The sequence below is a fragment of the Culex quinquefasciatus genome, chromosome 1, assembly GCF_015732765.1.
Source record: "Culex quinquefasciatus strain JHB chromosome 1, VPISU_Cqui_1.0_pri_paternal, whole genome shotgun sequence".
NCBI lineage: Eukaryota > Metazoa > Arthropoda > Insecta > Diptera > Culicidae > Culex > Culex quinquefasciatus.
The window spans coordinates 96,599,512-96,623,431 of NC_051861.1; the positions used below are offsets into that span (position 1 = coordinate 96,599,512).

General features: G+C 34.8%; 1 protein-coding gene across 7 annotated transcripts in view; it reads right to left on the reverse strand.

The window, feature by feature from the left end:
* Positions 1 to 284: 284 nt before the first annotated feature.
* The window catches only part of LOC6049273, a 42,230-nt gene continuing 18,594 nt past the window's right edge, over positions 285 to 23,920 (reverse strand). For all 7 annotated transcript variants that reach the window (XM_038248972.1, XM_038248975.1, XM_038248978.1 and 4 more), the window contains exons 3-6: positions 18,434 to 18,614; positions 12,783 to 12,999; positions 1,227 to 1,349; positions 285 to 827 (exon numbers count right to left, since the gene is read on the reverse strand). In XM_038248972.1, coding sequence (XP_038104900.1) covers positions 661 to 827; positions 1,227 to 1,349; positions 12,783 to 12,999; positions 18,434 to 18,614 — 688 coding nt within the window. In that variant the 3' untranslated portion in view covers positions 285 to 660. The remainder of the gene's footprint in view (positions 828 to 1,226; positions 1,350 to 12,782; positions 13,000 to 18,433; positions 18,615 to 23,920) is intronic.

The window sequence follows — 23,920 nt, forward strand, 5'->3', positions numbered from 1 at the left end:
ATAATTTAATTTCTTACTATTGTCGCGCCCCTCGGCTGGAGGTAATCCAATGTAAATTCATACGACCATTTCAAACAATGCCCATGAGTTAGCATCATCAGCTGGCTTTGTTTACGTTTTAAACCACGTGGCGCGAAGATTTTGACATAAGCGATCTCGCTTGCGCAGGTTTTCGCCAAGAAGAAGTAAAAGAAAACCTGCTTCACTTTTTGAAACCACGTGTCATGTCCGTTCGTCCGTGTACAAAGGTAATGTATGTGACATTTAACAATAAAGCGACCAAATTTTTAATTTAGATTCTGTTTATTTCATTTCTTCATTTTACAATTTGTTGAAAAGTAAAAACCATGCACTCATTTCATGCTTCTAAAAACGCACCTTCTCGGATGGCAGTGTTGGCAGCGGATGCACTCTTGTCCTAACGAATTTTACCTTACATTTTATATATATTCGACGAAATTCTAATTCTTGAAGGAGAAATGCACTTTTCTAAACAAACAAAATAAAAAGGTAATCAGAGTAAAGGGTAAAAGTACAAAAAAAAAAAAAACTGTGTGAGCACATGCCGCAGGAGAACCTTTAAATCTTATCAAACTAAACAATTAGGTAGGTGTAAAAATTTCAGTTAAAAGTCGCCTAACCCTCTCTCTCGCTGCGCCCCTATTGCTTCAACGCAAACCGGGACCGGCCCAGGCGACTGGTCAGCGACTTGACACCGCTGGTTCCCTCGCTGCCGTTGCTGTTGTTGCTCTGCTCGTTCTGTTCCGACGGGGCGGCGTTCTGCTCAGGTTCCTTGCGGACTGGTCCGAAGCGGCGTCCCTTTGGCACTGCAATGGCACACACACACACACGTACACAGATAGAGAGTTAGAAGTGTGGAATGAAAGTGGAGAAGGGGAAAGAGAAAGAGAGAGAAAAATGAAGAGAAATGGAGAGAGGCAGTTGTGAAGCGTGATGAAAGGGTGATAGAGAGAATGGTTGCGTAAAAAAAAGAGATAGAGGGAGTATTGAAAAGGTGCAAAAAAAAGAAGTTTAGTAAAATATATGAACACGTTTTATTAAAGAAACCGAAGACGTGAAAGTGTAATGATAGGAAGAAAAGGGTTTAAAAATAAAATAAAGAATAATAATAGAATAGAGTATAGAGAGCATAAAGGTCAAGAAATATAAACAGAGAAGAGAAATAGGATAAAATAGAGACAAAGAAGATTAATGGTATAATTTACGTTTCGTTAAAGAAAAAACAACATTATCTGCAATTTTACCGATTGCTGGGGCCTTGGCGGAGGATTTGGCTGGTGCCGGGGCAGGGATGTCCTCGTCGTCGTAAACCCTCTCCTTGGGGGGAGCTGCAATATGACGTAAAAATAAAATAAAGTAAGAAAAAGGACCAAAGAAATTAAAAAAATTCAAAAAATTCAAGAAATTCAAAAAAATCCAGAAATTAAAAAACATCAAGCAATTCAAGAAATTCAAGAAATTCAAGAAATTCAAGAAATTCAAGAAATTCAAGAAATTCAAGAAATTCAAGAAATTCAAGAAATTCAAGAAATTCAAGAAATTCAAGAAATTCAAGAAATTCAAGAAATTCAAGAAATTCAAGAAATTCAAGAAATTCAAGAAATTCAAGAAATTCAAGAAATTCAAGAAATTCAAGAAATTCAAGAAATTCAAGAAATTCAAGAAATTCAAGAAATTCAAGAAATTCAAGAAATTCAAGAAATTCAAGAAATTCAAGAAATTCAAGAAATTCAAGAAATTCAAGAAATTCAAGAAATTCAAGAAATTCAAGAAATTCAAGAAATTCAAGAAATTCAAGAAATTGAAGAAATTCAAGAAATTCAAGAAATTCAAGAAATTCAAGAAATTCAAGAAATTCAAGAAATTCAAGAAATTTAAGAAATTCAAGAAATTCAAGAAATTTAAGAAATTCAAGAAATTCAAGAAATTCAAGAAATTCAAGAAATTCAAGAAATTCAAGAAATTCAAGAAATTCAAGAAATTCAAGAAATTCAAGATATTCAAGAAATTCAAGAAATTCAAGAAATTCAAGAAATTCAAGAAATTCAAGAAATTCAAGAAATTCAAGAAATTCAAGAAATTCAAGAAATTCAAGAAATTCAAGAAATTCAAGAAATTCAAGAAATTCAAGAAATTCAAGAAATTCAAGAAATTCAAGAAATTCAAGAAATTCAAGAAATTCAAGAAATTCAAGAAATTCAAGAAATTCAAGAAATTCAAGAAATTCAAGAAATTCAAGAAATTCAAGAAATTCAAGAAATTCAAGAAAATCAAGAAATTCAAGAAATTCAAGAAATTCAAGAAATTCAAGAAATTCAAGAAATTCAAGAAATTCAAGAAATTCAAGAAATTCAAGAAATTCAAGAAATTCAAGAAATTCAAGAAATTCAAGAAATTCAAGAAATTCAAGAAATTCAAGAAATTCAAGAAATTCAAGAAATTCAAGAAATTCAAGAAATTCAAGAAATTCAAGAAATTCAAGAAATTCAAGAAATTCAAGAAATTCAAGAAATTCAAGAAATTCAAGAAATTCAAGAAATTCAAGAAATTCAAGAAATTCAAGAAATTCAAGAAATTCAAGAAATTCAAGAAATTCAAGAAATTCAAGAAATTCAAGAAATTCAAGAAATTCAAGAAATTCAAGAAATTCAAGAAATTTAAGAAATTCAAGAAATTCAAGAAATTCAAGAAATTTAAGAAATTCAAGAAATTCAAGAAATTCAAGAAATTCAAGAAATTCAAGAAATTCAAGAAATTCAAGAAATTCAAGAAATTCAAGAAATTCAAGAAATTCAAGAAATTCAAGAAATTCAAGAAATTCAAGAAATTCAAGAAATTCAAGAAATTCAAGAAATTCAAGAAATTCAAGAAATTCAAGAAATTCAAGAAATTCAAGAAATTCAAGAAATTCAAGAAATTCAAGAAATTCAAGGAATTTAAGGAGTTTAGAAAATTTAAGAAATATCAGAAATTTCCAAAATTCTCAAAATTTTCAAAATTAAACAAATTTCAGAAATTTTAAAATTTTAAGAATTTTCAATAATTTAAGAAACTCAAGCCGGGCCCGGTGGTGTACACAAAAAATGGTAATATTACATCTAGGAAGGGGTACTTCTTTTATGTCAGAAAAAATGTGTTATTTTACCACTATTCTGTTGTAATGTCACTTTTTCAGTCTAAGTTGAGGTAAAATTACATTATAAAAGAGGTAATATTCAACCTTCTTAAATAACACCTTTCAAATTTACACATTTTTTTGCTGTGTAGTGATAAGCGTGGTTGCCTCTCACTCCAGCTGGACTTGGTCCGATCCCAGACGGTCAGAAGGAAATGATGTTGCAAGCAAATGATCATAATGATTTTTTTATTCAAACCGATCAATTAACGGTCTTTCCAAGTATTTTTATTTTATTTCTCAAATGCCCCCTAATATTTTATTTTAACTTTTTAATTATTTAAATAAAATTTTGACCAATTCCTTATATTTTTATTTTTTTATTTTATCACCATCGTGTTCCCCGGAAAATTCTACATAAAAATCGATGTAAACCTCAAACTAAAATGAACTATTGGCGAGATACAGCGACTTAACTGCAAATAGTTTGGTCTGTCCTATGAATTGAAATCCGAAATAAGTCTTTCACATATAAAACCGAACTATGCGGGATACACCATGTACTTCCGAGTGCTTCGCAAAATCAAGCTTTTTTCAGTAAAATCGCTGTATCTCACCAATATTTCATTTTGGTTTGACGTTTGCATTGATTATTATGTAAAATTTTCAACCTATAGCAAGTCTTTTGCTCAAATAGTTGAAAAAAAGAAGTTTTTAAGAAAATCGTCAAAAAAGAGGACGCTTATTTCTGTTAACTATCGATAGATGAACGTTCCCTCCAAGTTTTGTCAAAATCAGTGAAAGTCGATGGATATTAGGACCAAAAAAGGGACATTTGCCCAACTTAAAACTGTTACACTAAACTGTAAACCCAGCGACCTAGTCGTATCGATAGTAGCAGCCACGCCAAGAACTACTAACGTTGACCTGCAGTAGTAGTAGGTTGAGGTGGTCCCCCCAACCCACACGGCCAACTATGACCAGGTTCCACTAACCGCCGGGCCGCCCGTCCAAAAGAAGCCGTCAGCATGACACTCTCGAAGGCCTTGATATCGTATTATTAAAATCGCCTTCTTCTTGTCAGCAGCGCCCGTCCGATGCAGCTTGACCATGTCTACACGGCGGCCTACTATGCACGGCACACTACCCGAAGAAATGCCGCTCGAGAGACGGGCCTGCCTGAGATGATGATGATGAAATCCGATTGCGAACCGAACCGTGTAGCACACGGGCAAGCTCGCCGATCACCATAGTGACGGCAGCCGTGGCGGCGCGGGCCGAGCGAGGCAGAATTTGGGCCGCGCTAGAACCGGTTCCAGCGGTGGTCGGGTCGGTTGCAGCCGCCGTCGCCACTGCAGAAGGACTTGATATTGACATTTTCTGGTGATTTGTTGAAATATTCGCCAATTTTTCATTGACCCAGTTTCGACGAGCTACGACGATCCAGTTTTCGAGCCGGGAAGAAGTTCGAAGGATGCGACGATGGGCCATTTTTGGACAGGCAGCAGGAAAAACTTGCACGCAAGGTTGATCTTGATTAAATGTCAGCTGAACTTGTTCGCTTGTCATTGGAGGATTACCCTTGGCGGTGGCTGAAATGGAGTGCTTCAACATTGCGTTTATTTATTTTTCACGATGTCCAACATCGGCCACCTTACCCTACCTCCACAAACACACTCACACACGAAACGAGTTTTTTAAGTTCTTGTAATTCGGTTACGGTCGATTTGCCAAACTCGTCGATGCTCGTGGATGCTGCTAATGCTTTTGTGTTGTTTTGTTGTTGTTTTTTGTGATCTGATTCATTAATTTTCTTGCATTTTGTCTGTGCCTGCACTTCTTCGATTGCTTCTTCTTCATGGAGTTTTTCTTCTTCTTTTACGTTGATTTCGAGGTGTGAAATGACCGGTAGCGTTTTTAATTGGATTTTAACATGGAAAATTGCGCATTTGTGCAATGAATTGCTGTTTGAGACAATTTTTATGATGAAAAGCCTCTAAATAAAAAAATCCATGAATTTCTTAAATAAAAAGCCAAATAAAACTGCAAAATAACCAAACAAAAACAAAAAATGGATGAAAAATTCTTTAAGTTCAAGCTTCGTGGACCAATCTTTAGGTTAGCCTGCAATATGCTTCTAAGGCCTGTTGTAGTCGAAGTACGTTTTTCGATCGTTTTACTAGCATTTGAAAAACAATTTATTTCAGGAAGTTCCTTTGCTATAAGTAAAAAAATCAACTAGCGGCATAACTAAGGCAACCAACTCTTGCTGAGCAAAAATCCGTACACTTTGCCGAAATGACAGCATGGTATAACAAAAACTGTCAAGAAATTATTTATATAAATGAAATTAGGTAAATTTGAGAATTAAAAATATAAAACTGTGTCGTTTTTAAATTTCACAAAATGCTATCAGAGTGCTTATGACTTGCACGTTTAAAAGTATTCATAAAATAAACCGTGATTTGAATCAAAACATTATGTTCTTAATTTTTTTGGTAAAGTTTAAAAGATTACGAAATGTCAAGTTTGCTTTAACGAATAATAACGTTCTCAGTGTTTTCACGAACACATTTCCAAAAAAAATATTGAAAAGGTCCTACAACATGTAAAACACAACAGTTTATAGGACCTTTAAAAAAACTCTAGATCCTTATTGATAATCAAGTTTGAATTGAGGAAAACCCGGAAAACTCCCTTTTTAAATCAAACTCACAGTTAAATAAAAATAAAAATGTCTAGTTAACAAAAGCTTTGATAAATAAAAAAAATTCAATTCAATGTTTAAAAAGTTGTTAAAATTCCGTACAAATCCGTATAATGCTAAAAAATCCCTACAAAAATTCCGGCCCGTTAAAAATCCGCGAAGAGCGTCGAAAATCCGTATGGTAAGGAAAAAATCCGTACAGTTGGTAGCCTTAGGCATAACAAAACCAAACATGAAAACCTGGGCGTTTAAGTGATTACGTACCTACATGTAGGAAATCTCATCCCAAGTAACATTTTCAGTTTTGTACCTATCTTGAGGAGAGATTCAAGTTATCTTAGCTTAAATTGATGATAAAGTCATTTTATCTCCAGGACAGTAATAAATCAGCATTAAACCTGAGTTAAGAGCAAAGTGGACTATTTTAGGAGGTTATCAAGGCCTTTTATTAGGAGTCATCTAAAACTCATCTGCTTTGACATTGATTTTTAAAACACTCTGCAAGTGTATTTAATTGCTAAAAAAAACTTATGCTCAAGCTTCTTAAATTTATAACCGCACAGAAGAGATCTTCAAGATTGAAATAAACTTTCATTAAAGATGTTTTCTCTCGTTGAAGATAAAATTGATTTGTCGAAGGAAAATCAGTTCTAATTATAATCTCGTTAAATTCAATCATTCTTTATGAAATAAATCACAAATGGCCAATGATAAAAGATAACATTATATTGATAACTATGAAATAATATCAAAATAATAATTTATTGTGACTTTACGCAGCCAATCTATCCGAAAAATTCTTGCCATCAAAATTTCACTGGTCAGTTTTCTTAGATATGCATCGAAGGCATGAATCGTTCAAAATTGCATAGATTTTTTTATTTTGATGGACCGATTAATTTTTTTTTTCTAAAAAATCAACATGGCTTCCATTTTTGGCCGTTGCTTTTTCGTGTTAATATGGCTGATCTCATAAACACTATGCTCTCTTACTCAAAGCAGTTAATAGGGCCATTTTTCTTAAGAAGCTCTCGTACAAGAAACTTTAAGAGCTATGTTTCTTGCGAAGCTCTTGTTCAAGATTAAGCAAGAACATGTAGACTGCAATGAGCTTTAAGGCGATTTTAACCTAGAGCAAAAGGCGTAGTACTGCGACCGTAGCGCATGCGAATTTTAGTTAGCAGGAGGTAGATCCAAAACGTTTTTTTATGGTTATTTTTTCATCGTTGGATAAAAACAAAATATCAATGTTTTTCATATTATTTATTCATTTATTCGATTGGGATCATCATAAGTTTTCCTCGTATGAAGGATTTTTCCGTCGACCCAACAAAACTGATTTTAATAAACAACACTAGACCAACGTTAAAACACTAGCACTCCGCGACGAATTTATCCGCTTCTCGGAACGCCTTATCCAGCTTGTCCTCGAAAGGCTCTGACGGACAAACGGATGGCCTAACTGATGATTTGTAGCTTGTCGATTCTGCGCGTCGGAGAGAGCTTCACGGTAGCTACGGAATCGACGCCCATGATGATTCTCCTGTTACTCGATCAGCACGTGCCGGAATAAAACATCTACTGCCCATGCATGCCAATGGACCAAATCGGCATGTACTCGATCACCCTCGGATTGGTGTACCCCGTTACATCCGCGCTGGAGCCGGAAATGGACGAAAAGTATCACTTGTTTACCGGGATTACAAATTTTGGTAAAAGTTTCTTTCTAATCTAATCTAATCTAATCTAATCTAACCCTAGCGCAGCCAGTCTTTCGAGGGCATCCTGGAGAATGCTTTAGGTTGATTGACGCCTAGCATCTTCTTGTCATTATCAACATTTGCAGTGCGCCATTGCATTAACATGCATTGAAACATCACAAACGTCGAAACGGCCAGGCCAACTGCGTAAAGTTAACCGCAAAGATGATTCGTTGAATTGGATTGAGTTTGAACACGAATGTTCAAACAGCAATACATTTCTGAATCTACGAAGAAACGTGGAATCCCCGCTCACGTTCCTGTTTATTTAGGCAATTAATCGTTGGGAGCCACCATGCTAAGAAGTTTTGGTGCTCCGGGACCCTCGAGGATGGGACATCGTATTTCCACAAATGCCCTGGACACTATTTGCCGTGGTTATAGCGCCACAACTCGCTCTCAAATTTTGGTAAAAGTTTCTTTAACACTAAACCGACCGACTGTACAAAAAATGTGATTTGACAGATCAAGTTCAAATAATCTGGAAATATGCTTTCATAGAACAGAGTAGTTTTAATTTAGTTTCGAAGCAGTTTTGACAATGCTTAATAGTCTTATTAATAACCTCTCTAGGATAGCTTTAAGAGAAACAATGAAGTGTGATATAAAACTATGTTCCATGCTCTTAAAGTATTCTTAAAGATATTTTTAAAACTTCCGTATCATAAACTCAGAAAGTTCTGATAAATGTTTTCATAAAACAGAAAAGCACATTTCAAACCTTTTATAAAACTTGTTAAGAAGTAAAGGCATTTTGCTTGTTACTTGGGATTGCTGAAAATCCGCTACAAATATGATTTCCGATCTTCGCTGAAAATTTCACGGAATTCATGCCATTTCAATAACAAATACTGTTAAAATAACAGAAAGTGTTATGAAATCTTCTTGAAAAATCCATTTTTGCATAAGGGTTTATGTTATCATAACAAAATTTGTTATTGGCCTTATATTGGTTGAAAGCCAAAACAACTTTGGAATCACATTTTTTGTTATGGAAGAATACCTCCAACTGTTTTTGGGATGATCGGATTAGTTGTTAAAATAACACAATATAATAACAAAAATTTGTTCGAAGAATAACTAAAAATGTTATAACAAAAACAATCCAAAAACAAAAAAATCATTACGACTAAAAACAAATTTTGTTATAAATAACGTAAAATGTTATTGGCAAAGTTTTTTTCAAATATCAAAAAGTGTTATTCCCAAGTTATTTCCGTCTGCTCGGGAACCATAATAATATATTTTTCTTTTTTTAAATAATCTTTTTTTCAGCCCGAATTTAACGAGTTTCATTTTATCTTCAAGAGCCAGATTTTCGCTAGGGGGCACGGCTTTGTTCTAGAGTTCACTGAAATAAAAAGAAAATACCAAATTCCTAAATTCTAGGAATTTTGCCTCCTTTTCTTATTAAGTAATCTACAAAACCCAATTTTCTAATTAAGGAAAGGAGCCAAAATTTCTAGAATTTAGGAAATTGGTACTTTTTTATTTTTTCAGTGTGCGTATCGACGGGTACCGATTTTGATGAAACTTTCAGCGTTTGTTGGTTTACACAAAATATGAACTCATCCCAAATATGAGCCCCCTACGATTAAGGTAAGTGAGGTGAAACACCCATTCAAGTTTCTGCAAAAATGTTCCAATTTGGAAGTTCCAAATAAATTGAACAATTTTCTAAAATGATCATAACTCAAGTTTGACAATGCGTATACCTGCTCGCTTGGTTTTATTTGAAAGGCCTATACATGCACTATATCTTCGACTTTGACTTCCAGAGTTATTTACTAATCACTGAAAAGTCATGATTTTTTCCAAAATGGTCGTATCTTTCTCAAAAATGTAGATCCTTTGTGGTGAAATTGAGGCATCCCAAGTAACATTTTAGGCTTTATCAAAGCTGTCACAACCGCTGTAAAACCTATCAGCCAAAACCAACATTGAAACCACTTAGTCGTAACAGCCTCTCCAGAACCCCGATAAACCTCTGTTAAAACCCAAAAGGACCTCTGCAAATGGTCCTATGGTTTTCAAGAGCATTTTCTCGTTTTCAGTTTGTAAAAGTCCATTGTGAAATAACTTATAAAGTCATACGATTCTTGAAATACCTTTTCATCTAAATTTAGAAAAAGAGCGAAAGAGCCGTTCAAAAAAGCGGCTCTTTTCAATGAGCGAACGAAAATGAGCGGTTCCTAAAAAGGGCGGTTTTGCCCACCTTTAGTTTTAAAGAAGCATGCGATAAAACCGTTTGGCATGAATTGCCATTGGGTTTTCAAGACTCTCTTAAAACTTTCATAAAATCTTTTGGAAAGCCATTTAGCTTTTGTTGTCACAAGGTTTTATGTCCGAGGCCTATTAATTAGTTCTTGCGTATTGGTTGCGGGGAATGCCCAAATAAAACTATTATGCAATCAAGATGCTACCATAAAACATTAATAAAACAATGTGGTGGCTAGTTGGTTTAAAAATGTTACTTGGGTTGTCTGGCTAGGGCCAAGGCTTTTGCTAATTCTACATTTTTATTTTACTGTCAGTTTGATTTTGAAATGATAATTGGGGTAGTTTTTCGGGATTTTGTCACATTAAATTTTAATATAGATTGTTCGTATCCAATCTCTTACAAAACAATTTCATCCAATAAATGATCCAAAAGCTTACGAAAACCTGAATTAAAAAATGTGCTTGTGAAAACACTCAGAACGATATTTTTCTTTAAAACAAACTTGATATTTTGTGAACTTTTTAATGTTCTAAAAATTTTCAGAATATTTTGATTTAATTCAGCAAATCACGTTTTATTTAAGAATGTTTTAAAAATCTGGCCGGATTTTTTAAAACCATCCCCGGGCAGACGGTAATAACAAAATTAAGAATATTTCAACAACAAATCCTGTTAAAATAACAAAAAGTGTAATTAAAGAAGAAAAAATAATAACAGTTTCTGATAAAATAACAAGATTTGGTATTGAAGTTGTATTATACTGAATTATACACTAATTATACACTAATAGGAGGAAATGTTATACATTTCAAAAACTCTCCTAATAACAAGATTTGTTATTCGTTTGGTATTCTGACTTAGAAATAAAATTACCATAAATCGCACAAATGGAAAAGTTTTTAAGTTTCTATAACACAATCTGTTATTATTTTTTCTTTTGTTAAATATGTTTAGATCTTTGGTATAATTTTGTCCAATTTCGTCGGGGTCTTTATTTTGGTCATGCAATGGGGTCCTTAATCTAAATTTATTCTAAAAAGTTGAAAACTAGAAAGTTGATTTTTTTTTTTCATTATTTGATATACCCCCTAAAGGCCTTTGCTAAAATTTGCTAGAACTATGGGATAATTTTGACCATTTTTGTAGGGGTCATTATATTGACTATGGAATAATTTTGACCAATTTAATCGTGGTCATTTATTTGACCATGAAATGGGGTCCTTAAGCATAAATAATCTGATAAAATTAAATTTTGAAAGTTGTTTTTTTTTTTAAGTTTGTTATATTCTCTAAGGGAATTGATTTGTTTATTGAGAATTTTTGAAAGGTGAATAACAAAAACTGTTATTATTTTCACAGAGCGAGGAAGTCGGAGCTGACGTTGAAGTTCGAGCTGGAGTGAGACCTCGGGGACGGCATCGGATTCAGCTAATTTTCAGCAACTTTTACTTGGAGTCGGAATCTGTGAAGTCGGGTATTTTTCGAAAGATGAAGTCGGCGTTGATGTCATATCCTGCATCCAGAGTCAGAGTTGTCTCCAAAGTATGGATTCAAAATCGCTTGAATGTACCCGACTCTGCAGCCCTGACTAGTTCAGAAGAGTTATGGCAACTGCAGGTTTATTTGCAAATGGCAAATAAACCAAAACAATAACTTTTTTGTTATGGAGACATACAAGTTCAACAACAATTTTGTTATTATGCTGCTCCACCTCTCCGCACAAAATAACAAATCTTGTTATTCCTTCATGATTCCTTCTGTGTTATTGGTTTGTTATTGCAATAACAACAAAATAACAGTTTAAGTTATTCTTCGAACAAATCTTTGTTTTTGATTTGTGTTATTTTAACAACTGATCCGATCATCCCAATAACATATTTCGATCTTCTCACAATATCAAAAACTGACCTTCCCAAGTTATTTCCGCCTGCTCGGGTTTACACTCTGATATCAACGTTAAATTGGTGAGCTGTAAACCTCTCAGTTTTATCTTAATAGATCCTGAACCCCAAGTTTATCTAAATAATTCCTCTACAGTTTTTGGACAGAAAAAAGTCAATTTCCGGAATTGTGATTTATGTTCATGAATTTGAGAACCACGAGAGAATATGTTCACGTGTATGGCAGTAGTGCATTGATTCATCCAGCTTTAAAAAATATCTTTACTGCAATAATGAATAATAAATAATAAATCTGCACAAATTTTTCGTAGAACAAATTTGGGCAGAACCTAGACGGTAAAATTACAATCGATTTGACCATACACATTTAAACCTTACTTGGACTACAATATTTGAAAAATAATTTCTTGAACTTAACCCTTCACGCCAATTCCAGTGGTGGGCACGTGGCCAGCCAGTGACCAATGACCAAGCAAAAGAACCAACCCTCCCATCAATATTTTATCATCGAACCGCGAAAAAAACAAAAGTGAGAGTGAAGTATCTTGTCCTAGCAGTGTAGTAGTGCGACGGGGCGGCGTGGATAACCTATAAAGAACTGGCCCGGTTTGAGCGTCTACACACACGGACTGTCCGGCTGAGGTGTTCGCGAACCGGTCGATTATGCAAACCACCACGCGGCCACGACGATAAAATCGCTCAATCCATCGCGGAATGTGGTTCGAGTCTCGGTTGACGGGGGGGATTGGTGGTGGGTGGAGAGGATTACCGGTTTACGGTGGCGGCGGCGCGAAGGTGGACCAGAATCGGATACTTTCTCTGACAGGAGTGTGTAGATCTGTTGTTTGTCCGAACGTCCTTGCCCGGGGTGGATCCAGTTTTTGCCCCGTGACTGTGTGGTTTTTTGCGACATTCGATGACATTTCGTTTTTTTAAGGAATGTCGTTTCTTTGCAAGGTTATAAGACTATATGGTTAGAACCATTTCGATTTTCAGATGAGTTTCTTGTTCACTAAATTCAGCTTCTTAACGTTGTTTTGATAGCCATCCCTCTTACCTGGCTTGTTGTTCTTTGCGTCGAGGCGGCGCTTCTTCAGCGCCGACAGCAGATCGTCGTTGCTGCGGAACGGCCGGATGCTTGGCCGCAGGTTCTTCTTGGGCGCTTCGGTGGTGGTGGTGGTCGTCGTCACCAGCGGACCCCGGCCGGCGGCCGGTGCCTCCTCGCCGGCTTCGTCACCCTCGGGCTGCTCGCCCTCCTCGTCCACGTACTCGTCCTGGCGAGGAGGAAAATGAAGAAAATTAAAATAAAATTGTAAAACAAATTAGGAGATCAATGTGGTCCTAAAAACCTATGTAAAGTTGAATGTAAAACGGTAAAAAATTCGATTAAAAACCATTTGTGATCACTTTTTTTTTAATTTTAATGCAAAAAAAAATCCTTTCCGAAAAAATACACTGAAAGAAAAAAATACTCAACTTTTATGAGATTTTTTGATTTTAAAGTTTAAAAGTTAAATTTGAAGGTGAGCCAACGATTTTTTTCGTTCAAAATTTTGTGAAAATAGCCTAAGATGTTACAAAGAGACTCACGAAAATTGCAGGATGGAGCAACTCCCCTATAAAAATACAAAAATCATTTAATGAAACTGTTTTTTTGAAAATTGCTCTAAACGTCAAAATTTTCAAAATCCGAGTACAGGAATCGATTCTCCAGGCAATTTTACATAAAAGTCTCCATATTGACCATTGTCCTTAGTCCAATCCTTGTAAAGTTACAGCGGTTTAAAAATAAAAATGTTGAAAAAATAGGTTTTTTTATGGTTTTTGGCAATTTCTATATGACAGACTTGATTTTTCAGTCTCGAAAATATTTTAAACGGAAAGCTCGTCCAATTTCCCATAAGTTTGTCTTTGACCACATTTCAATTGGATGTATGGGCTTACAGATATAAGCTAACTTGATTAAAAAATAGCTGTACATGTTTTCTTAAAATGTTGTTTGCATCAATTTCTTTTTAAATTGAGGAATTCATGAAATTAATATAAAAACTAACTTAATCCACCTATGTGGTTGTTGCCTTCCTCACTTTTTACCAACGTTTGGTGATGTGATGGGTTTGGACACAAATTCTATCTATATATATATATATATATATATATACAAAATTTCGACGGTTTTGTTCGAACACGAATCAATTCAACACGGAACGTCCGATCGAGGTGCTCTTTGTTGCGTTGGGTTCGTATGGTAAGTTCGTGAGTCCAAGGAAGGTTCTTACGCCAAAAAGTTACAACTTTGGCCACTCTGGAATTGATTCCGGAAAATTTGCAGATTGTATGGGAAAGGTTAAAATCAAGTTTCGATCACAGGAGGCTGAACAAGCAAAAAAGTCAAAAACGTCAACAAACGAAAAAAGACAGAACGAAGTTTGTCAGGTAAGGCTTGTTTCTCAGTAAAGAAATACACAAATGTCACTTAAGCGGTCATAACTTGTGACTGAGCGTTGCCCGATCTTCAATGTATTGGACCCATTGGAAAGGTCTTTTGATTACCTATCTAACGATGGGTTGGATAATGGATCCGGACATAGTTTACATACATTTAAGTGAAATCCGGCATCAAAAAAGTACATAAATATCACTTAAGTGGTCATAACTTGAGACAGGGTTGCCAGATCTTCTATGTTTTGGACTCATTGGAAAGGTCCTTCGATTACATATCCAACGATGGGTTGAATGATAGATCCGGACATAGTTGACATACATTTAAGTGAGATCCGGCACCAAAAAAGTACATAAATATCACTTAAGTGGTCATAACATGAGACAGGGTTGCCAGATCTTCAATGTATTGGACTCATTGGAAAGGTCTTTTGATAACCTATCCAACGATGGGTTGGATAATGGATCCGGACATAGTTTACATACATTTAAGTGAGATCCGGCATCAAAAAAGTACATAAATATCACTTAAGTGGTCTTAACTTGAGACAGGGTTGCCAGATCTTCAATGTTTTGGACTCATTGGAAAGGTCTTTCGATTACCTATCCAACGATGGGTTGAATGATGGATCCGGATACAGTTTACATACATTTAAGTGAGATCCGGTATCAAAAAAGTACATAAATATCACTTAAGTGGTCATAACATGAGACAGGGTTGCCAGATCTTCAATGTATTGGACTCATTAGAAAGGTCTTTCGATTACCTATCCAACGATGGGTTGAATGATGGATCCGGATACAGTTTACATACATTTAAGTGAGATCCTGCATCAAAAAAGTACATAAATATCACTTAAGTGGTCATAACATGAGACAGGGTTGCCAGATCTTCAATGTATTGGACTCATTGGAAAGGTCTTTTGATAACCTATCCAATGATGGGTTGGATAATGGATCCGGACATAGTTTACATACATTTAAGTGAGATCCGGCATCAAAAAAGTACATAAATATCACTTAAGTGGTCATAACATGAAACAGGGTTGCCAGATCTTCAATGTTTTGGACTCATTGGAAAGGTCTTTTGATTACCTATCCAACGATGGGTTGAATGATGGATCCGGACACAGTTTCCATACATTTAAGTGAGATCCGGCATCAAAAAAGTACATAAATATCACTTAAGTGGTCATAACATAAGACAGGGTTGCCAGATCTTCCATGTATTGGACTCATTGGAAAGGTCTTATGATAACCTATTCAACTATGGGTTGGATAATGGATCCGGACATAGTTTACATACATTTAAGTGAGATCCGGCATCAAAAAAGTACATAAATATCACTTAAGTGGTCATAACATGAAACAGGGTTGCCAGATCTTCAATGTTTTGGACTCATTGGAAAGGTCTTTTGATTACCTATCCAACGATGGGTTGAATGATGGATCCGGACACAGTTTCCATACATTTAAGTGAGATCCGGCATCAAAAAAGTACATAAATATCACTTAAGTGGTCATAACATAAGACAGGGTTGCCAGATCTTCCATGTATTGGACTCATTGGAAAGGTCTTATGATAACCTATTCAACTATGGGTTGGATAATGGATCCGGACATAGTTTACATACATTTAAGTGAGATCCGGCATCAAAAAAGTACATAAATATCATTTAAGTGGTCATAACTTGAGACAGGGTTGCCAGAACTTCAATGTTTTGGGCTCGTTGGAAAGGTCTTTTGATAACCTAACCAACGATGGGTCGGGTGATGGGTCTGGATATAGTTTAGATGCATTTATGTGCGATCCGATTCGCAACTCTGACACTTTTTTATACTTAACTTTTGAACTACTTATCGGATCTTCAAACAATTCAATAGTGCAGTATGGGGCACCAAACCAGATCGAATGCAACTTATTTGACTCAAATCGGATCTGCCAGTGCCGAGAAAACTTGGCAAGAATTTTGAGCACCAAGGGGAATACGCACACACATACACACACACACACACACACACACACACACAGACATTTGTTCAGTTTTCGATTCTGAGTCGATAGGTATACATGAATATAGGTCTACGAGCTGTTTTTCAAAAGTTCATTTTTCGAGCAGGATTATAGCCTTACCTCAGTGAGGAAGGCAAAAGAAAAAATGATTTTGCATCTTACCCAAGGTTGTGCACAATAAAATTATCGAGGTTCGTTAACGATGACGATAGTTCATTTTAAATATACAGTGCCATCCCGTTTTTGGAAACAAGAAGCGATTTTCATGTTGCCAAAATCGGGAAATTTTGAAAAGTGTATTTTTTAGTAATAACTGTTAATATTTTTGTGAGAACCATCAATAAATATTGCTAACATTCCATAATGAAGGATGTGGTTTAAGGGAATATTCATAAATCATGTAATAAACAAAATTGATGAATTTTTAACTTTTAAAAAATAAATTATGTTGTGATAAAAATATTATTTACACTAAAAATATTTATATTTTTAAGTACTCATTAATTAATTTATGTTTTGAAAGAATTACGAGACCAAAAATATTTTTCAAAGTTTATGTCCCTCGGCTCTGACCAAAGTCGAGGGGGGGGGGAGGTCTAAAAAAATATAAAATTTGAAATTACAAGCCTAATTTTTGGATGAAAAAAGTCTTTTAAAATGCTTTTTACATGCGTATTGACGTATTTTTTTCCCCAAAAACAAAATTCTAGGACTGTACATTGGTATTTCATGAAAACTTAAAATGTTTTTAAAGGAGTTCAAACATGCTAAATATGATTATAAACGCGGGAAAATGCATTTTAACTGGTTTTCAGTTGGTTAAACTTTAATTTACACTAAAATTTTGAAGTTTTTCGAAAAAATATTGTTTTGGCCCCTGGTTTTTCAGGCCAACTTTGAAGGGGGGGGGCGACATAAACTTTGAAAATTATTTGCAACGGCCTAAAGCGAGTATAATAGTTCAAACAAATCAGCAAAATACGGTACTTCAAATACCATATTTTTAAACACTTAAAATTTTCATTATTTGCCATACAGTGCAATCCCGTTTTTGGCAACACGAATTATTCAAACCTTTCCAATTGCAAAAAAAAACGGAAATTTTTAAATTGATCTTTGTTGTGTGAAGTTTTCAGATTGGTTCAACAATCGACAATTTAAAAGAAAAGTGAAGTTAGTCTCATTCATCAGTCATTTTTGACGACAGTAAATTTTTCGAATGTTGACAAAAATGGGATGTCACTGTATATAAACCGATTTGAAATAACGTTTTGATTTTCCCTGTTTGAGAGTTTTACTTCAATTTGAACAATTTGAAAGGATTCAAAATGTGGCAAGCATTCTGACTGCTTTTTAGTTTTAAAATGAAATACAAAAATTTTCACAAAATACAGTGTTTTTGTTGAAATTATTCAAACTTCCATAATTTGCAATATGTGTATCAAGCGACTTGAAATTTCGTACTTTCGTTTTTACTGTTTCAGTCACGGTGTATTTTTCCGAGAACATTAAGATAAAAAATTCGGCAAGTCTGATTTTTGGCACCATGAAAGAAGGGCTCTTTCCCGACATTTTGCGGGGTCCGGCGAAATTTTTCGTCGGGGGTCTAGAGCAACTTTTTTTTGAGGATAAAGCCCATAAAAATCGATGGGTTCATGTTCTTATCCATCAAATTCCTTATGAATGTGCCTCAAGAGACTCTAAATTACATATTTGAACTCAAATCAAAAGTTACCAACCCAAATTTACCAGATTTCTAATTTTCTTTGAAATAACCCCAACATCCAAACTGGAAACCTCAAAACAACCGAATAATTTTTTTTCTTTGTATAATTTGTCATAAAAATACAGCAACAGATTGCCCGGATACAAAATCGAGCTTACCCAAAATGTTCCTAACATTATTTTTTATCAATCCTCTGCGATAAACCACTCAATTGTTTGAAACTTTTTCGAATCAATCTTATTGTAGAGAACAGTTTTCTGAACAATTTCCATAAAAAATATCAATTTTGGTTCAATATAAGCAGAGATATACCCAGTTTCGTAAAATAAAAACTGTCTTTCTCCATAATTTCTGGATTTAATTCCCATTCAAACGATGATAGCCATTATAGGGCTCTATTTTGATAAACCTTGATTTGTACCCAAACTGACACGCAATAAAACGCGTCCAATGCACGCTTTCCCTAGCCCCAAAGGTCATCAAGATTTCAGTAGCTCTACTAAGCCTTCACATCTAGTTCACTCACCTCGGCGTACTCGGGCGGTGGCGTCGTGGTCGTCGTCTTGGCCAGCGGGTTCTGTCGGCCGATGTTGCCCCGTCGCAGCAGCAGGTTGTTCCGGCTGTTGGCGGCCCCACCACCACCGTCCTGTGAGTGCACGGAAGTCACCGCCGCTAGGCAGAGCAGCGTCGCCACCATCACGGAAGCCCTGGAAGAAGCAGAGAGAGAGAGATCCAAACTATTCAGGAAGTTGTTCAGGAATTTGGCCGGTGTCTAATCCTGATCTAAATTTGCTGATATTGACGACCGAAACCGGCTCCAAAAAACGCTAATTTAAATGACTGCTTCGTGATGGTTGAGGCAAGTTTTGAACGACCAGATCTGCCTTCACTGACCTTCACATATTTCTTCCTCGTGTTTGGACGGTGTCCAAAGTTCCGCGTTCTACGCAAAAATTACATATGCAATTCTCCAGAAACAAAAAAAAAAAAACGCAAACTGACCGGTTCTTTGAACTGTTTCAAACAAGCTGAAGAATTTTTGAAAGTTAAACTCGTGCGATTGGTGTCAAGTGTTCCGTGTTAAGGTGACAGCCCAACTATTGCGGTAAAGAGAGAGAGAGGACTTTGAACTTGACGTTCGCGGCTGAAGTGTTGCCTCTTAAGGCAAGATCACGACGAGCCCCATCACTTGGCCGCGAACAACAGCCAAGGCTGTTTTTGTGCTGCAGTAAAACACCGTCGACCGTACAAGAGTTCCGGAACTCTTGTGTGGTTTGTTGAGGTGGTAAATCAGCCACGAGTGCAGTCGTTCAAGTTTCAGGGAAAAGTGCACTGCTGATTGGAATAAGTGATTCGTTAAGAGTTACGAGCGAGCGAGTGGTTTATGGTATGGTTGTTGGTTTTTTTCTTTCTCGGGCGATGAAATCGGAGAAACTTCTGTGAAATATTGATCGTTTAAATGTGATTTGAGGGCAATTTAAACGACTGTTTATGAAGATTTCCGCAAACAGTTTTCAATTGGGTAATTCTCCGCCAACTCACACAGCAGTTGCCCCGACCCCTCTTCGATTTGCGTGAAACTTTGTCCTAAGGGGTAACTTTTGTCCCTGATCACGAATCCGAGGTCCGTTTTTTGATATCTCGTGACGGAGGGGCGGTACGACCCCTTCCATTAGGTGTTTTTCAATAATTTGCAGCCTGAAACGGTGATGAGATAGAAATTTGGTGTCAAAGGGACTTTTATGTAAAATTATACGCCCCGAATTCGAAAAAACGTATTTTCATCGAAAAAACACTAAAAAGTTTTAAAAATTCTCCCATTTTCCGTTACTCGACTGTAAAATTTTGGAACATGTCATTTATGGGAAATTTAATGTACTTTTCGAATCTACATTGTCCCAGAAGGGTCATTTTTCATTTAGAACAAAATTTTTCATTTTAAAATTTCGTGTAACTTTGCAGGGTTATTTTTTAGAGTGTAACAATGTTCTACAAAGTTGTAGAGCAGACAATTACAAAAATTTTGATATATATACATAAGGGGTTTGCTTATAAACATCACAAGTTATCACGATTTTACGAAAAAGTTTTAAAAAGTTGGTCGTCATCGATCATGGCCGTTCATGGTCACCCGCGACAGACACGGACGACGAAACAAAGAGAAACGCAAAAAGTAACTTTTTCAAAACTTTTTTTCGTAAAATCGCGATAACTTGTGATGTTTATAAGCAAACCCCTAATGTCTATATATCAAAATTTTTGTAATTGTCTGGTCTACAACTTTGTAGAACATTGTTACACTCTAAAAAATAACCCTGCAAAGTTAGAAAAAACACGAAATTTTAAAATGAAAAATTTTGTTCTAAATGAAAAAATGACCCTTCTGGGACAATGTAGATTCGAAAAGTACATTAAATTTCCCATAAAATGACATGTTCCAAAATTTTTTACAGTCGAGTAACGGAAAATGGGAGAATTTTTAAAACTTTTTTATTGTTTTTTTCGATGAAAAATACGTTTTTTCGGAATTCTGAGTACGTCATCAAATCGGGCATCTAATTTTACATAAAAGTCCCTTTGATACCAAATTTCTATCTCATCACCGTTTCAGGCTGCAAATTATTGAAAAACACCTCTTTTTTCGCATGTTCAAAAATGGAAGGGGTCGTACCGCCCCTCCGTCACGAGATATCAAAAAACGGACCTCGGATTCGTGATCAGGGACAAAAGTTACCCCTTAGGACAAAGTTTCACGCAAATCGAAGAGGGGTCGGGGCAACTTTTCCCGATTTCGTGTGAGTTGGTAGAGAATTACCCAATTCCGTTTCCAATACTACTGAAAAATCAATAATTAATTTTATTTTTAAATCTGTACAACCAACCCAATATTTACTATGGTCTAGAGCTTGATAATTATGGCTATGAGAAAAAAAAAAAATATTGAAATAACAAGCCATAATTTGTGGAAAATGCAGTATACGGTCGGATTGCAATGATAAGTATTCAAAAGTTATAAGTTTCAATTTTTTTACGATTTTTCTTGCCATAATGTACAACGAAAATTTACAAAAATATGTTTGAATTAATGAAACATGTTAAAAGTTATTGTAAACGAAGGGATATCCAGTTTAAAATTACATTGAAACTTTCCTCTTTTTATCGAAAAAAATATTTTTTGCCCCTGGATTGAGCTGCCGGATGGTGACAAAAACTGAATCAACTAGAAAAAAAATGCAACAGCCTTTGATACATCCAATTTTTTGCTTTGTACTCACTCAGAAAAAAACTACCGATTTTTGTGATATTCAATTTAAATTCAGAAGTATGTTCATGTGAGCCAATTCACAGCATATCCGTTTTTTTTTGGCGAAAATTGGTTCATATTGACAGATGGTTTAACTACCTAATTCAGTTGAAATAAAACTGAGTATTTGAGATACCAAATAATACATTTAATCAATTAAAGTATGGCTCAATTTCTTCAAATTAATGCAGAAAAAACAGTTACAGTTAATTGAATTTGTAAACAAAATATTAAACTGCGCAATATAAACTTTTTTTGTCGATAAATCAGAGTTTTTGATATGTTTCAAATGATAAAAAAGGATTCTTTTGGGCTAGGCACAAGTTGGTCGAAATTCATTTGGCAATGTTGCCAATTTATAGTTAAGATCGTATTGAAAAAAAAAAGAATTGAAAAATGTTTTCAAAATTATCAACGATTACATTTCAAAAGGCCATAAGACAATTATTTCTGGCCATTCAAATGTCAGGTTTGATTACAAAATATTTGAAAATATTTGTTTGCCGAAAGAACGGAATATAATACGATAGTTTTATTTTTTGATATTTAAAATAATGACGCATATTTGTTGAGTCACCTAACAGTTTTAAAGCTATTTTGGTGGTGCATTTAATGACTAAATTTTTCCAGTTTGCTTTTCTTTCAGAGGCTACTGTTGATTAAATCTGCAATGTTTTTATGCAAACTTTAAAAAATCACGTTTTTTTAAATCGTGTTTTATTAAAAGCAAAATTGGCAACACTGCCAAATGATTGCAAACTATTTTTGTCGTAGCTTCAATGTCATCTAAAACATATCCAAAACAGAAAAAAAAATTACTGAGTTATTTTTTTCTGAGAGTTAATATCTACAACTTTGCTGAATACATCATAATGATCAGCAAATCCGTTCTCAACATACAGATTTTTTATAAATTTAAAAAGCCTTTTGGTATGGACAGTAGGGTTACAAAAAAATATTTTAGGGACATCCCTCGACTTTACTCTTTAGCCACAGATGTTGCAAAAGCGAAGAACGTTAAAGTCGATGAAAAAATCGCTTATTTATTTTCAGGATCAACTTGGATCGCTTTGCACTCTTGGTTATAAATGTAGAGCTTGAAATTTCACATTAGAATCTCCACGGCGTGTTTTCTGGGCAACCTTAAGGAGAAAAAATAGTCATCGCTACTGTCAAATGTGTCTTATAGTAAATTTTCTCAGCTTTCCAATGCTTCTAAGAGCGAAATGTTTCATCGGGAAATTTCTGAGATATCTTTTTTTAAAGTTTTTTGTTCTAAATTCCTTTATTATTTATTGTAAACTTTATAATAACTATTCTGGAAACTTGTCAAATTATGTTTTTCATGTGTCATTTACTCATCAAAATGTGCAAAATAAGGCAAGAAACAACTTTGGAGAAGGTTGCAAATCGCTAAACATGTTTAAAATTAAGTTTAAACGAGTTTTTGAATATGGGTCATTCCAGGTCAACGGAGTACACTTTTGGACTTGACCTTCACCGATTTGGACCAAACTTGGAGGGAACTTTCATCTATCGATGGTTAACAGAAATCCCAAGTTTGGTGCTGATTGGACCATCCCTCTATTTTTGGCACCGCCCTCTTTTATGGCGATTTTCTAGAAAACTTTTTTTCTTTTAATCATAACTTTGAAACTATTTAAGCAAAAGACTTTCTACAGGTTTTATTTTACAGAAAATTTTCCAAGTAATTCGATGAAAATAAAATTTTTACCCTTAAATGCCCACTAATATTATATTTTAACGTTTTAAGTATTAAAATTTAGTTTTGACCAAATGCTTATATTTTTATTTGTTTTATTTTATCACCATCGTGTTTCCCGGATAATTTTACATAATAATCAATGTCGACCTCAAACTAAAATGAACTATCGGCGAGATACAGCGATTTTACTAAATAAAAGTTTGATTTTGCGCAGCACTCGGAAGTACAAAGTAAACTTTTCAACAAAAAGGGATGAATCCCGCATAATTCGGTTTTCATATGTGAGAAACTTATTTCGGATTTGAATTCATAAGACAGAGTGCAGCGCAAAATCAAACTTTTTTCAGTCAAATCGCTGTATCTCGCCGATAGTTCATTTTAGTTTGAGGTCTACATTTATTTTTATGTAAAATTGTCCGGGGAACACGATGTTGTTAAAATAAAACAAATAAAAATATAAGCAATTGGTCAAAACTGAATTTTAATACTTAAAACGTTAAAATATAATATTAGTGGGCATTTAAGGGTAAAAATTTCATTTTTATCGAATTCCTTGGAAAATCTTCTGTAAAATAAAACCTGTAGAAAGTCTTTTGCACAAATAGTTTCAAAGTTATGATTAAAAGAAAAAAAGTTTTCTAGAAAATCGCCATAAAAGAGGGCGGTGCCAAAAATAGAGGGATGGTCCAATCAGCACCAAACTTGGGATTTCTGTTAACTATCGATAGATGAACGTTCCCTCCAAGTTTGGTCCAAATCGGTGAAGGTCGAGTCCAAAAGTGTACTCAGTTGACCTGGAATGACCCATATTCATTTTTTGAACAAATCAGTATTGAATTAAAAATTCATTACTTGGTCTAAGATTTTTTGCACAACATGTAAATTTCTGAAAAGTTAGCATTTGATGTCCCCTAAAACAAATAAAAAAAATACAAAAATAGTGTTTTTTTTTTTTGCAAATCGACAAAAAGTTCAATAAAAAA